General features: G+C 39.8%; 1 protein-coding gene across 5 annotated transcripts in view; it reads right to left on the reverse strand.

Moving 5' to 3' along the window:
* SPATA5 (spermatogenesis associated 5) overlaps positions 1 to 16,374 on the reverse strand; it is a 231,720-nt gene that overhangs the window by 191,426 nt on the left and 23,920 nt on the right. For all 5 annotated transcript variants that reach the window (XR_005933346.1, XM_030019427.2, XM_030019407.2 and 2 more), the window contains exons 10-11: positions 12,290 to 12,444; positions 3,643 to 3,852 (exon numbers count right to left, since the gene is read on the reverse strand). Coding sequence is in view for 4 of the 5 variants with exons in the window: in XM_030019427.2 (XP_029875287.1) it covers positions 3,643 to 3,852; positions 12,290 to 12,444 (365 nt within the window). In the remaining variant the exon portion in view is untranslated. The remainder of the gene's footprint in view (positions 1 to 3,642; positions 3,853 to 12,289; positions 12,445 to 16,374) is intronic.

The raw sequence follows: 16,374 nt of genomic DNA on the forward strand, positions 1-16,374 counted from the left end.
AGATACCCACCACATAAACAGTGAAAAGAGGGGGAAAAAAGCCCACAGAAATAATACAGTGACAAAGGGTTTCATTTTCTTCATGTTCAATTTCAGAAAGCTAGATGACACCTAAAGCAAAAATGTCACAGAGACAGTTGTATATAACAGAGAGGTGTCATCAGCCTGGCAGAAGCTGAAAATTATAACCCCCATCCTATGAATATTGGTGGGTCCAATGTCTGTATACAATTTTTTTTCCTATTATTAAAAGGAAATGCATAAAATACATGTCAGAAGAAAATTACAAATTTGGGGGCGAGCACAAAAAGGAGTGTGAAGAAGTAAAAAAGTGCATAGAAGGCTGACTGAAACAAGAATTCAACCAGATCAAAAACTATTGATAAGTCAAGACTGATGTTCAATCCTGAAGAAAGAAAAAGTTATCCTAATTCATTCCTTCATGCAGTCTTATACTCGCTTGTATCCATGACCGCAAAACACTGAGAACTCTCCAAGAAGTTGAGAACAATTCAGTTGTCTTTTTGTAACAGAGGTTTGGGAGGGGGAATAATCAAGATGACCACTAAAACCCTGAAAAGCCTCAATGCTGCAAAAGATTTAGAAAAAGGTGTGGTGGGAGGGAGCAGGCAGAGCCATCCCCTGGAAAGTAGTTGACAACCTCCTCCCCAGTAAATTTAGCAGATGCATTGTATTAGAGACAAAGAAAGTCAAGTGAAGGAATAAAAATAAACAATCCCCCTTAGGAATTATATGCAAGATTGCTTTGTAAAACAAACCCACCAACTGACTGCTTTCCTCTGGAAAAGCAAAAGGTCACCAATCTTGGTGAAAATATAGCTATAAAAAGTTTTGGCCAAATATCAAAGAGCATGTTTACAAAAGGGCCACATTCATTGTAACACTAACCATTCAAACTTCACAATAGATTTCAGGAGAGAACAGGATGCAACGTCAAACGTCTGTTATCACGTTATTTTCTTCAGCTCCTCTGCCCAGAAATTACATCTAGACTTTGCCCATCTTCCAAACCTTATTAGAGACAAGTCAGACATGGGCTGGAGGCTGCGCTATTTTGACCATGCCTCATACGGCATTATGACAACCAGCCATGCCCAAAACACATGGAAATGTCACATTTTACCAGATTACATATAATCCGGCTGAGTACCTCATTTAGCAGTCAGCTGTCCAAGCTGCACAGACATTGCATAGACACATCTGGAAAATAGTGCAAAGCCTTCCTGGAGCCAGGCTGGGGCAGAAGCGATACCTGTTGCACCCAAGCAGGACAGCCAACTTAGACAAGTACAGCACATTCAGCACTTCTTGAGAGTTGAACTTGCTGTGCCCATGTATCTTAAATGTAGCATGCAGACATAATAGGTCCATCTTCCAAAAATCACTGGACCAAGTAAGCACTGCATGTAACGTACTCAATTTCCTCTCAGGTTTCAAGACACAGGGAGAGACGGCATCCAGCAGCAAACTCCCATAGCTAGAGCTGTGCCTCCTGCCTGCAGCCCGTTCTCGAGAACGACGCAAGAACCTCAGCCACCTGAACTATCCTGAAAGAGTACAACAGACACTTTTCATCAAAGTCACTTATTTGGGGCAGGAGAGACTAAAAGGAAAACGCAAGTCTGAAAAGTAAATTATCAAGAAACACACTTCCATTTCAAAAAGCCTGATATCAGTTCCAGGGACAGATATTTCAGACATAACGTAGGGAAGGGGAATATTAATAGGACTGTAAGCAAGAAAAATCCCCCCTCTCAAAAAAAACCCAAACAAACAAACAAACAAAAAAAAAAAACCAACCCAACCAAAAACCCACATATTCATCTACTTCAGATTTATTGCAGGCACACATGCAGTGGAAATTAATTCATGCCTGTTGTGCTTTAAGAAGTGCTACAGACAATGATGTTTAACACATTTAGTACATGATGGATGTTGCCTTTTCTGTCCAGGAAGCAAATGTGAAGTTAGAGAAAGTGGGCTATGTTCCCTTCCTGGAGTCAACATATCCAAGGCTGGACATGCTCCAGAGATGTGATTCTTGAAACATCTGTACATTGAATATTTGGCCAGTTCCAGGCCAAGGGGTTTAAACCGACAGGGAATAAAAGGGAGTTTCTCCAAGCCAGCCACTTCTGCTGCAGCTTGTCAATGACAGGGGGGTTTGCACCATCAGAACTCCACCATGAAGAAAAGCATTTCGTATCAGTGCATCTTCAGATACCTCTTATTCAGCGTGAGCCACCTTTTACTTTTGGACAATTAAAAATGTCTGATGCAGCTATGACTGATGAATACAGGATAGCAATAATTTTCATTTTTAACTGTTTTTTTTTTCCAACTGCTGCCTCTTTTCCCCACACTATCAGGCATCAGTGCTTTGGGCGAGACAAAGAGGAATGTTTTCTTTTAAAGAGTGCAGGAGGAAAAGGTTACCTTGTTTACCAGTAACTCTGGAGTACAAAGAACTACTTTGTCTTTATGGAAGAGGCAGTAAAGGTAGTGTTTCTTAAGGGCTGAGGTTTCCAAGGCTGCTCTCGTTGATGTGACCGTGACCCAGAGGCCTGTCTGCAATAACGGGAAGCACAGGCAATGAAGGGCTGCTGGCTTCAGGGTCAGTGTGACTGCCTCTGCTCCCAGAGAGGACAGGATCCAGAGCTACAGTTACAGTGTGTCTGAAAGGACAGGCAGAGGAGGAAGCTGTGTAGAAACTAACAACACAGGCGGCTTTGTGAGTAAAGAGATGGTCAACAGACAAGAGTACGTGATCTTACTGCTGAGAAGGAGATACTTTTAAAATACTTAAACAAATGTTTTTTCTTGCACTTCATTAACATTCTGACACAGCTGCAAGGCTACCCCATGTGGAATCACTCTGCTATCTTTTTTTTTCTCCTATGCGTTGAAGCTCAGTATTATTATTAAATAACTTCCATTCATGTGTTTTCCATACAACCCACAGTGATCAATTACACTGATTCATAGGCAATGAAATCCAAAATTTTTCTATACTTAAAGTGTTTCTTAATGCTGAGAGAATATCCCACTTATCCAAGAGTACTCTGGATATAACTGATTTTGCAAACTTTCTAAAAACTGATGAAGTAGAACTATTTGCCCTGAAAAAAGGGAAATAGGGCAAGAAAAATCTGTAATGAAACATGAACAGTAAGATAAAGAAAGTGACTTTCCTGAGGAATGAAAAGGAATGTAAGAGATGAGATGACAATATTTCCTTGCAAGCAATTATTGCAGTACGAAGAGCTGCCCACTATCCAGAGCTGTATTTCATTTATACTGCTTTAAGAATTCCATTGTTTCCATTTTTAAAATCATTTTAAATAATACCCATAATCAAAATGTCACTACACAGCTTACCCACCCATCCAACATATAATTTCTGTTCTATGATAAAATAAATAATAAAATTTTAAAAAGCCTACAAGAAAGCACTAGTTCTTTTCGTAAGAAAACACAAACGTTACTTGATATTTATAAGGTGTTTGCGGTAGCATATATAACGATCACAAACACTAAGAGCCACTGGATTCTAGCCCTGGAAATTGGTAAACTATCAATTGTTATGCAGAGGTTGAGAAAATTTAAGAGTAAATGGCCTACCTTCACTGCCAAGAAGTTGAGACCACTTTCGTGAGCCAAAGCTTTTGCTATCATTGTTTTTGAGCATCCAGGAGGTCCGTAAAGCAGCACCCCTTTTGGAGGCTGAATCCCCATTCGGATGAAGGAGTCAGGATGTTTGAGAGGCCATTCAACTGCCTGCTTCAATTTCAGCTTGACGTCTTCTAGCCCTCCTATGTCTGACCAAGATACCTGCAAGGCAGACCAGTTTGCTGAATTCAGACAATGGAGCAAAACTATTAAAAAAGGAAAAAAACCTAAAAATGCTCTGTAGAATGCATACTGTTTATTTCATGAATTTGTTTTTAATAAGTCACTTCTTCAAAAAGCCTTTTTAAACAAGAAGCAATTATTAATAAAGTCACACAAAGTAAAGGGGGATTAGACCTGCTTTATCCTGGAGGATGTAGGTAAAATATTTCATATCTACTTCAAACATCAACAACAGAACACAATAAAAAACCAATAAGATGACAGCATGATCATACAGGCAGCAACACTTTGCGTGATCACTAGCAAAGTCACAACTCAGTTGTCTTGGATTTTTAATGTGATGCTGATGCAGAATTTGTAAATTACTTTGATGCCTTCCCTGAAGGAAAGGACTGTACAAGCTCAAGCTGGTTTTATTTATAGCTGCAGACTAAGGCCCTGATCCCAGCTGTATAATCCCACTAAAATGACTGAGTGTTAGAAGTTTTGGAGGTTTCTCCACCTGCTGACACTATCACTCCCACATAGGACTTGGGCACTGCAGATTTGACTAGAAGCTTGAGAACAAACAATCCTCCGGACAAGTATCTACAGAAAAGAAAAACCACACACCAAAAAGCAACGCTCAAAGCCAACTGCAGTTAAAAAACAACTGCAGTTAAATTTGCTTTGCTGAAGACACAAGGCAGGCTCATCAGGCATACATCGGGACAGAACTAATATGTCCTACCCAAAACAGCAGACAGATCTAAAACTTGCTACACCTCTCCCCCCATCGCTGTCAGCAAGCCTGAGACTTTTCCCCACATCCCCCGTCCTGTTCTTCGTCCTGTCACCATCCATTCCCGTCCACTTCAAATATTAAGCATGTCAAAATGCACTTAAATCAAACGATCTTCTGCCTTAAAACACTCTTCCAAAAATTTACTAGATATAAATCACTCTTCAGCTCTGGAAAGTCAGCTACACTCAAAAGGCAAGCAGAGTGTTACTAACAGGCAATGTATCGCCTTTCTCCCAACTTGAAAACTGGTGTCGCTCCTGGCTTGTCACCATTGTTATTGTCCTGATACCAGTACACAGAGTGGAAACTAAAAATAGATAGTCCCTGAAAAAGGCAATTCAGTCTACTATTGAAGTGGAAGAAAAAGAGCATTTGGATGTGGTGCAAGCACTTTTGTGTAAGTCCAAGCAAACTGCAAACCAAATAAAACTTTTTCTCAATTGTCAGCCCTTGACACAGAAGAAAACTACAAAGACAGCAGAGAGCAAACAGCAAAGATCAATACGCATGGGTCAAGCCCTCAGAAATATTTTGAGTTTAAAGGCTACCTGGAAGGTGAGGAGCTGCCGATCTGCTGTCTGCAGAACATCATCTCTCTCACACCAGGAATATGTGACAGGAACTCTAGAAAAAAAAACACAAACCAACTCTCTCTTTCTCTTAGTGACCAACAGCTTCTAGCTCTTAAATAATTACTTTATAAGCCTGGGGAAGTATGAAATATGTAGAGCTGATCACCATTGCCTACTAAGAAGGATCTGAGAGCAGAGGGATCTGCCAAAAGCAGGATTCCCTTATGGAAAAAAAGAAGAAAAACAGAAAAGAAACACAAATTCAGTAAGGGTCAGAGCGAAGTTAAGACTGAATCAGACACAGAAGAGTATCCCAGTAGCAGGGGGAGGAAAGAATTTTAGCAGGGGCATTACCAAAGCAGCATGTCACTTCTGGTAACTTATAAGCCAACTTTTGCAACCTGCCAATATTCCCTTCTGAAGTGCTGCTTCATACTACAAGCAAGACTAACTGCACAAATCGGCTTAAAGGAATGGTAGCAAACAGACGAAAATGGGCTGTGCACAAGTCTCTAGTCTTGAAATGAAAGTGTTTGGATGAATTCAACAAAAACAGTAAAGGGACAAACTCCACAACGCTGTGGAAAGGAAGAGGGAAACAAGAGTATAAATTCCTACCACTCAACTTTAAGCTGGGTATCTTGGGCTACCAACACAGTCAAAAGTGAGAGAGAGACTTTGCAGAGCAATTCAGCTGTAGTACAAACTCTCTTTCAGAAGTCAGACAGGTGGTCGCACACCCGGTTTCTCTCTCTTTCCTTTAGAGGGAACATATGGCGAGGAGATGTCCAATTTAGGCACCGCAGTTAAGTGCTTAAAGGTAAGAAGAATCCTCCCTTCCCACCTGAATTTTCACAACAAGACACAGAAATTCACCTGCAGATTTTTAATTACAACTAAGCGAACATACAAGTTTATAAAAAGTGAAGACGTGTGTCAGATACCTCACTTGCACCTTGCCAGGTTTCCACCCATGCAAGCCACCCCTTTTCACTCAAATTTCACGGTTGAGCAACTTAATTAAACTCAAGACAGTTAATCCCAATCTTCCCTTATTCTAAAAGCTGGTGTTTCTGAGTCAGACCTGAAACACTGTCAGTGTTTTAAATTTCATTTAACAAATACAAATTACCTATCCCTACAACCCTTAATTCTACCTAGCAGCTCTGTAAACTGCACAGAACTGAATCTTGGCACTTTTAAACAACTTTTTCTTACGAAAGAAGACATACAACATAAGCTTTTCTCATTTTTCAGTGTCAATCCTTACTCACATCTGGTAAAGCATGGACCAGTCATTCCTATCATCATGTCTTTCTAGCTAGACAAAGATTTTGACAAACATGCACAAGAACTTCTTAAATTAATTAAGCCATCAGGAATTTTGTGTAACTTTGAGCAAAAGAAGGTGATATCCATTAGCAGTACTTTGCACACATACAAAAAGCCAGGGAGAAAACACCTAACTAAACGTTATTTTTACCCTCTTGCAAATATTCAGACTATTGCACAAGTCTTCTAAGGCATTATTCAAATGATTTTTCAGACCCACTACCTGTCATTTAACATCAACACAAGCAATAGAATTGTACAGAAAAGGTGAAGCAGGACCACCTTACAAGGTTGTTTTCAGTAATCTGGAGACTTATTCTGATTTTGTTTACATTTAAAACTAGGAAGGGGAGGAAAGGGAGACAACTGGGTCGGAACATACAAACAGGGCCACTAAATGTGAGCTTGCCTGTAATGAGTTAGAAAATAATTAACCAGTCAAAAATTCAGGTAACTTATTTAGAATTTCTATAATACAAGATGCAGAATTCAAGAAGCAATGGCATTAAAAGAAAAATAGCTAATAAAACACTACCTTCACATTCTGTTCAAGTCCTAAACAAAACTTTCTTTTTTTTTCCCTGTCATTTCAAAAGGATAGAGATAAGCAGGGGAAAAAAAACAGTCCACCAACAATAAAACACTCAAAAGTAATAATTCTTTTGGATTCATATAATCTTGGAAGAACTAGGTGGATTGGTTTCACACACATATCTTCAGTAACTTCCCAACTGCAATTAACACAAATTCTAGTGTGCACATTTGGACAGCTAGCTACACTTCTTTTACCTGCACACAAACTCAGAGGAAAGCTCTTGCAACATGAGCAATGAAGTGTGATACTCTGTCACTGTGGAAATGGTTTTAAAGACTAGCCTTGGGGCTGAGCTTACACATACAAAGACAGTGCTCTGCTACAGCGTGTAAAACACCAAGATTTCATTACCGCCCTAATCTTTAGCTCTCCACAGGTCAACAGAGCTCAGATACGATGCAGAGCAGCAACTCCCCAGAGGCTGTTAAGCAGCAGCAATAAAGAAATAAAGCAGACATGCAAAGGATGTCTCATCCAGAACCTTTTGGCTGCAAAGACACAAATCTGAGCGTTGAGTTACAGTAAAGGGAGTGAAACAGGCAAGCAAAACACATAGCACTCTACAAAAATTTCAGAAAGACCCATAGGAGAGGGAGGAATAGCAACTACAGTGCAAGTCTCCAAAGAACTGAAGTATTAACTTCCTGATTTATAACGTGCATCCCCTCTCTCCTAAATCCCTGCTGCAGAAAAAGCAGCCTTCTAAAAAGGTTGTAACACATAGCAAAGTTCAAGAACAGTTCTGTAAAAACAGAAAGCAAGATGCTACATGGAACCAGGCAGCAAGTATTTTACATTTGCCTTGGTCACAGCCAATGTGCACGGTAATCGGAACACAAATGGAAGGACAAAAGAACGCAGAAAGCAGAAACACAAAAAAAGCACATGGTGATACCTCTGCCTTCAACACCTCCTCCTGCACACAGCCTCACTTTCTGTCTATTGCCCCAAACTCACTTCATTTTGGCTGTTTTCCCCACCAGTAATCTTAAATATACTTGGACTAAAAAAAGAGCTCCATTTATGTCAATGACAAAACCCCTAATAACTAGCTTGTCATAGAGCACTTTTCAGAAGCAGATTGCAAAGCAGTCTATAAAGGTTATCAAATAGCCTCAGACACCAAAAAGTGACTTGCTCAAGGCCACCCAAACAAGTCACTGCTAATACATCTCCTTGTCTTTAGCTACTACACCAAGTATAAGCATATAACGAGGTTTTTTGAGGTTTTAAATAAGACAAAAGACTGCAAAAAAGCAATTTAGCCTAGTAGCCTTCTAAACAGCCAAGGAGCTAGTACTCAATTCTAGGACCTAAAAACCAAACACTAATTTGAAAACTAAGTTTTCTTTACAGCCTGCTCAATGTTCTGCAGATTTCAGAGAACAAGTTCTGTGTTGATGAAACAATTTGGAGTTCATGACAAAACAAGTAATTATTTTCATTCAGTATCAGAGGTGATACCAGCTTCAAAAAACCCAACAGCCCATAAATGGCAAAGGTGTCATGTCTATAAGGGAAGGACTCCCTCAACAAAATTTGTTTACTTGTGGCTTCATTTAGAAGTTGCTTTGAACTCCTCTCATGCAATTGACACGTGGCTACTGCAAAGCAATGAAATATGAAAACCCCCACCATATGAAAAACAGAAAGTTCAAAATCACAAAAGTCTCAGTTTAATTCAGCATGTACATCAATGGTTTTACTTGTAACTAACTGCATAGCCCAAAAGTTCTATCCACACCAAGGGGGCTGCCAAGTGAATAATACATCTGCAATAAACAGCAAAAAAAAAAAGGGTATTATTAATGTAGCTCAGACTTCTGTCTTCTCTTTGGAAAAAATTTCATAGCTGATCATTTATTTAGTGTTTGAAGTTATTTTTAGCAAGGATTTTTTAGATGACAAACAGTGTTAAGGTCAGACTCCAAAATCTGAAGGAACGTAACCCCTAATTTTCTAACAAATTTACCCACACAATTAATTGTCTAGCTGGATAGCTTCTGGGGCAAGGAGAGCAGGGGAAGAAAAGCCTGTCCTTACAGACAGAAAGTATCTGCAGATTAATCAATACAGGATGATTGCACAAAGATACATTAGTCAGGGAAAACAAAAACAGAACAGAACAAAACACAACAAGTTTTAAGTTTCTTGAAGAAAGCTGGACTCCTATCCGGTTCACGCTTTCTGTTTCTTTTTTGTTTCCCACACACCCAGCTATAATTTTTACGTTTTGATAAGAATGCAGCAAAAGGTGTAAGTACGGCAGTTTCTGTTGGTATAAATTACTGCAGAGCACGTAAGCAACGTATCACAGTACACCACGGCCAACGGTCAACTAAGTACAGTGTTGAATGGGTAAGTGGCCCAAGTCCACGGACTGAAAGCACTGTATTGAAAAGAGGGGTAAATTAGTAGAGAGGAAGAACTTCTTACAGAAATTAGGACTATTAGCATCAGTTCTGTGGCAAGCAAGTAATTTTAAGGTTTCCCATAGGTGTTGCAGAAGTAGACATTCAAGCATAGCAATATTAAACAGCGAAGCATTCTAGGAGACAGCATCATCGACACGGAATGATGCAACTAACGGCTCTGCAGTTGCATTCATTTCAACCAACTGAAACCAAGTACTTCAGCATCCAATTAATTGCAACCATTAGCGAAATCAAACATACAACTTCAACCAGAGCAGTTAAATGTACAACTTTACTCAAAGAAACAAAAATAAGTCTGTAAAATTAGATTAAGACATACCTAAAAATCATTACTAGAAGCATGCAACATAAAATGTTGCATACTCCTCTTAAAAAAAGGTATCCAAGGAATTACAAGCTACATTACATTTTCTGCTACAATCTGTGTTCCAAACAACAAATCAAACATGTAAATTCTCTGGATAACAGTACATTAAATACTAAGTGACTGGCACTCAGACACTAACAATCAGGTGAAAAGACGGCATACTTATTTGCTAATAAAGCGCAAATTACACTAACCTAAGTTTAATAACAATGATAAATAGATATTTTTTTTTAATTTCTTTTTGCTTGTGCATGTCTATAAACCACACAGTGGTCAAATTTTTTAAAATAGCTACACTATGCTAAAGTACACGAATGAGTTTCAGATGTTTGCAAGTGTTCCTGCATCACATCCCAAGCCCCCCGCAAGCCCCCCAGGGGGCTGCAGTTTGGGTTCCTGTTGCTTGCTTCCCCTGCACTGCCATCCCAGCAACCTAGCTGCAGCATAACCAAGGTCCTTCAACTAACCCATGGACCTGAGCTGACTTAGGGCACTTCCCCACCTCAAATACAAATGGTAATGCAGTAATTAGCCTTGAGGGTGGTGGCGGTCGTGTTACAACGCTGGATTTACACTACTGTGACTTCCATGGACGGTTGTGTCAGTATCTCCAGATACTCAGACTGCTTCTGAGCATGCTCAGTTACCTTTGTTTTGGTAAGCTGGCAGCTCTGCAGCCCAAAATAAAGGTTAAACTGAATTCCAGCACCTCCTTTGGTAGGTGATGTGGGAGGGCACAAAACCTGTCGTATCCGGTACCTTAGATTCCATGTTAAAATCACCCCAGGCACCAAGCAGATGGCCTGAAACTTACCCTACATCTTCAGAGGGTATGCATTATTTTGTAAAAACACAGGTCCTGTCAGCGCAAAAGTAATCTGCACAACGTTGTTATCTTCCCTTCAATAATGGAATGAATTTCAGTAGTATTCCAGTGACGCAGCTGGTGTTTAACAAATAAAAACAAGTGACAATCAAGGAAGCCGCTGGCAGGATGGTTTAGTGGACAACAGGAGCCTGAGTAGTAGGTTGACCTGGATTCAGAACAGGTTTCCTGCATTACCTTGAGACCCTGCTTCTATCTGTCTTTATCGTGCTGTTTAGCAGCACTCTATCCAGCACCAAATGGGCTGGTATGTCTAAAACGCACAGCACAGTGATAATGACATGAGCCCAAGAGCCAGTAGCACAATAAGCAACAAGAGAATTAGTAACTCTTGTTTCTCAGCAGAACTAATTAGCCCTTGCAGATATTGATGCCACTACAGCATTTCCAGGAAAAGCTGTCAGGGGCCAGCCCAGGCATTTCCAACCAGCACTTCACTGCACAGCGTGGACTCTTAACAAGCCAAGTGTGATATCCGAGCTGGCTGTGTGCAGCATCCTGTTCGCAGATTTTATTTCCCATTCCTATAGTTTGGGAATAAGGGTCTACAGTTGTGCAATCTAATTCCCAGATGACTCATCTTCATGCAATGAGACATAAATGTTTTCTTCTAGGGCTTGGGGAGCTGCTGAGAAACACCAGCACAACGGCTCGCAGAGTCAAGATTTAGTAAGATTAAATACATTTTCTTTTGCTGAATATTCTTAAGCCAGATCAGAGTCTTAAACCAGATCAGTTCCCCAGCCCAATTTACATTGTGTCTGCTACTGAACTACCATAATACATAACTGAGAGGGCAGTGAGCGGGCTAAAGATGAACCTGGCACTGCCAAAAGAACTGTTCATATGATGACAGCCCCTGACAGGTTACCGCTTCGCAGTGATAACCTACCTACAGTATCTAATTCTGCCCTCAGTTAAAACCACATAATGCCACTGCAGACATTCAGATCACAGCAGTATGAACTACATGTAGAATGAGTCAACTGCTTTACATAAAAATCACAGCAATCAATCTCTTCACAGCTTTGTTTCAATACACTTTGGTTACAACCGCCAGCAGTTGGTTTCTGCTTAAGTTTGTGTCTGCTTTACAAAAGGCTCCAGCTTTCACCACTGTTCAGGATCTGGTTTGAGCAAACATCTTTTAAGTTTTTTACTCCATTTGAACGCACTCAGCATATAAAACTACAGATCAGGAGATATGCTCCTGCACTACCAACTCTTCCTAAAGCATTAGGAACTTAGGCTTCTGTAAATGGGTCTTCAAAATTATAATTCAATAGACAAATACGCAAACAAAAAGATCATATTTAACATTTATTAGTAACTTGAGGCTTCCACTTCACAAAATACCTCTCTTTTGGTAGGGCACTTCCACACCTAACTGCAAATCTTAACGTGGCTCTAACAATGTTGCTAGCGTATTGCAAAAAATAACTTACTTTTGGCACATCAACTGCCACCTCCCTCATGGCACTGGGCCTGACATCATTCATCCCCTGCAGGAAGTCATTGAAAGTAATCATCACTGACCCAGCCACCTCGTTGTCTAATAGGTTAGGTCTTTTCCCCAGTGCTCTCCGCAATGCGTACAAACCTATTAAAAACAAAAAAAAAAAAAAAAAAATGGAAATATGTAGACTTCCTCCTGGTTCTCACAAACATAAAGTGTACAACACACAAACACGCAGCAGCACTGGAAAGGAAATGATGTTCAAAAGAACGTCTCAATGCCGGGCCTTAACTAGGTCAAAGAACATGCAAGACACTTCTGATGAGAGAGCAAGAAAAAGGGCATTTAATCACCACAGACAGAATATAAACTAAATCTGTTCCAAAAGACAGAACAAAACAGCCTTGTCCCTGTGTTCCTGGCAATGAAGCTAACAGGGCAAAACCTCTAAATGTCTATACATCGATCCAAACACATTTCTAAACCACAGAGGAAGAGGGATAACTAATATTCAAGGCAAATGTTAAGTCAGCTCACATAAGACGTTTGCAACCTTGTCCATTCCTCTATTATTAGGACTGTGTTTTCCAAGCTGCTCTTAAACTGATGAGATTTCTTTTACTTTCATTGGAACCCTATTTTGCTACCTAGTAAGATGCCAGATACCTATATTTTTCTTGATACGCCACAAAGATTCCCTGCAACACTCAATGGCTCTTCATTCCCCTCAGCGATGACACCTTTCAAACGCAGGCATAGCTTTTACCTTCTCCTGTTTGGCCAAATCACTCACATACAATACCTATAAATCTCAATAATAATTCCTAGCTTCCCCTTATAATTTGATCCTTCAAAAGCCACACAAGTCCCACCTACTCACACATCAATATATCAATACTCCTCAAAGCAGGACCAAGCGGTACCATCTGCAGCTCCCAGGCATTCCCAAGAGAGAGCAACTATGGAGCCTGTTGTGTAAGATGCCCAGAAGCATCACGGTTTTCCCACTGTATAATTATGCCTTTTAAGGTCTAATAGAATTTGGAGTTCTATTGCCTCTATTTCCAACCCTGTTCTGTGAACTGAAACCGTTAAATATGTCATTTAGTTTATTTTTACATGATGAGTGTAATCCTATATACAGGTATACACACATCCACACACATGCAGATATGTATCATCTGTTGTCATGTGTTACAAAAAAAAAAAAAAAAAAAGAGGCAGTTAGTAGAACACCAGTTTGCCTTGCATGACCATAAAAAGACAAACATTTGTTAAATCTTTTTTATATTTAACCAAACAAAACATCAATCAGTGCTACATGAAAGGACAATAAAAGGGATAAGCTGTTTCTGAAAATAGACATGGTTTTAACTTTCAGCGGATTGTTGTCTTTTTTCTACAGAGGCACTGGTAGATGCAGACATGCAAAGTTTCTGACAATGACAGGAATTCTGCATTTCCTACAATATATATACAACGTGTGAAGAGATATAATATCTCCCCTGTGAAGCAGTACAGCTGGTGTCCCTCCATAAACTGCCAATTATGGTAGAGTCTGAGCACCTGCATTCAATACCCAGGCTCTTAATACAATAATGGAAAAAAAAAAAAAAAGTTTGTAATTCAGGTTTCCCCTTGCACAGAACATCCAGAACTAATAAGATATATAAATAAGAACATTCCATGAGGCCAAGGAGAAAAATGAAAATCTGGTCACCAGAGGACAAGTATAAAATATAACTGACTCATTTTAACAACCCAGACAATTTTCATGTTATTCCTCCCCCCCTTTCTTCCTTCCTCTGAAACAGTTCATTTTAACAAACAAAAAACTTAAGCAAGACAACATAGGTTCACCCCCTCCAGATTTAAAAATTACATCCAAGCAAATAACAAACTCAGCGTCTTATTCTAGTGTCATTGCAGCTAACACTTTGGGTGTGGGAGCAGGTATTGGGGTTGAGTCCTACGTTTTCTTTTTGGTGAAGCCAATTCACATGGCACTCTCACTTTAAAAAAATGAAAGAATAAATAATATAGCATGAAATTAAGTCATAGAGAAAGCAAGTAACTGATAAAGATCTCTGCTCCTCATTTCTATACACATCTGCTCCACCAGGTACCATTTTAGCCCACTGCCCATTTGATGCATTTTAATCGTGTCATGGTTATCTTTTTTCCATGACATGAGGAATTCCTAAAACCAAACAAGTTTATTTTAAAAATTGAGAGAGAACAGCACATAAAAACGCTAAGGAGAATACTGCTCTTAAGGATTGTTACTGCCAGTGCTACTAGGAGTATGAGTGAAATTTCAGTCCTCAGCAGTGGGTTTGAAATGCAACAGCCTTGATCCAGAACAGGAATAAAGAGGTCACAGCTTTCCAAACAAAGCCTGAATTCATTTCGGCATGTGCACGCACACGCCACTACACAGGTCAGCATTTAATTGAAACAATGTTTTACATTAAAACAATAATAAAAAACAGATTGAAAAAGAAAGCATGATTCTTCCTGTTTCCTCCTGTTATCATAATCATTCTTTCCTGCACTTCAGATTGACCTCTAACCAGAGGGGGGGAACAAAGTCTTATTAACGGGAGAAGGATACAGCCAGTGGCTTGCTGGAGGCAGAAAAACACATCCTTGTCTCGAGACACTGAAAGATGTATTTAATGTAGGGAAATGCAGGGTAGGGTGCAAAACATGCTGCTAGAAGCAACGCAGAGGCAAAGGAGGTGAAACACTACAGCAAACCCAAGTTTATCACTACAGAAGTTATAACTCAGATAAACTGAAGATTCAGACATAGCACCTCAGAAAACATCGAGCATCTCAGCTTAGCTGTTAAGTATCTTTCACATGGGAATGTTTTGGTTTGAGTATATGTGATTGCTGTAAACTGACTCTGTGCACAGCATTTGTTTCAGCTTTGCTTGCTCCTTTTCAGATGCTACTTCATTCTTAAGGATTAATGAATATCAATAGCCTTTTGGCAATGACTGACAAGGCTCAGAAGCGGCTGAGTAGGTTTTCACTGTTTTATTTCAGCACAAATCCCTGCCATATGGTCAGTGGGACTGTTTGCACAGGCGTGGGCTACCTATTTCTAGTAAGGGGATACATGACTGGTCCCTAGGACTACCCTATGCAGAGCAGAAACTTAAGTCGGAAGCCAGCCTTTGCAACAGTGAACAACACTGATTCTCAGTGGAGTATAAATGGAAAATCCCAGTTAAAAAAAAAAAAAAAAAAGAAAAGAAAAGAAAAAAGCACAGTAAGTCATGCATGATTACAAACAATGGAAAATAAACAATTTGTTCCAGTCCAGCAACTGTGTGCTCTACCTCACCAACTCATCCTGCCTGTCTAGAACAGAGGAAACCGAGTGGACAGAGGGGAAAAAAAACAGCAGAACGCCCTGTCCTGGAACAGATGATCCTTCTTTGGTACCAGGCTATGCATGAGGTCGATAGCATTGTTTCGCTGTAAGATTTTCTTGCTCATAGCTTGGCTAAGTGCTGGCACATTAGATCATAATCACAAATGTCTGAGCCTAAAAATAGACTCTATGACACTGCTATATTTGTCAGAGTCTGTGTATAATTATACACTACTGTAAATAATAGAAAGCATCCACATAAAACGATGAACATATATACTTCAGATTTCAAAAACAGAATATACACAACACTTGAGGAAATTAACTGAACAAAACCGAATTGTTAATCATGCATCTTTCACTGCCCATCAGCTATTTCTTCCGCAAATCCATCTTGTCTGGACTTACTCTACCAGAATCCCAATACAAGAATTTGTAAGTAGCTTCAAAGAAATTGTAATGTTCTTGAAGATTGTTTATAAAAGGAAATGTTTCTTCTTTCGCTGCTAATCTGGCATTTCCCTCTGAAATTATTATGGCCAAATCCAGAAGACGCATACCATTTCTCCCTGTAACAGCTGTCAGATCCAACATGATACCCTCCTGCATGGCTGGAAGTAGAATGCTCAACAGCACATAGAAAGATTTCAGCTTCCTAATGGCACTGGATGGGGCATCTTCCTCTAACT

The sequence above is a fragment of the Aquila chrysaetos genome, chromosome 1 (genome assembly GCF_900496995.4).
Source record: "Aquila chrysaetos chrysaetos chromosome 1, bAquChr1.4, whole genome shotgun sequence".
NCBI lineage: Eukaryota > Metazoa > Chordata > Aves > Accipitriformes > Accipitridae > Aquila > Aquila chrysaetos.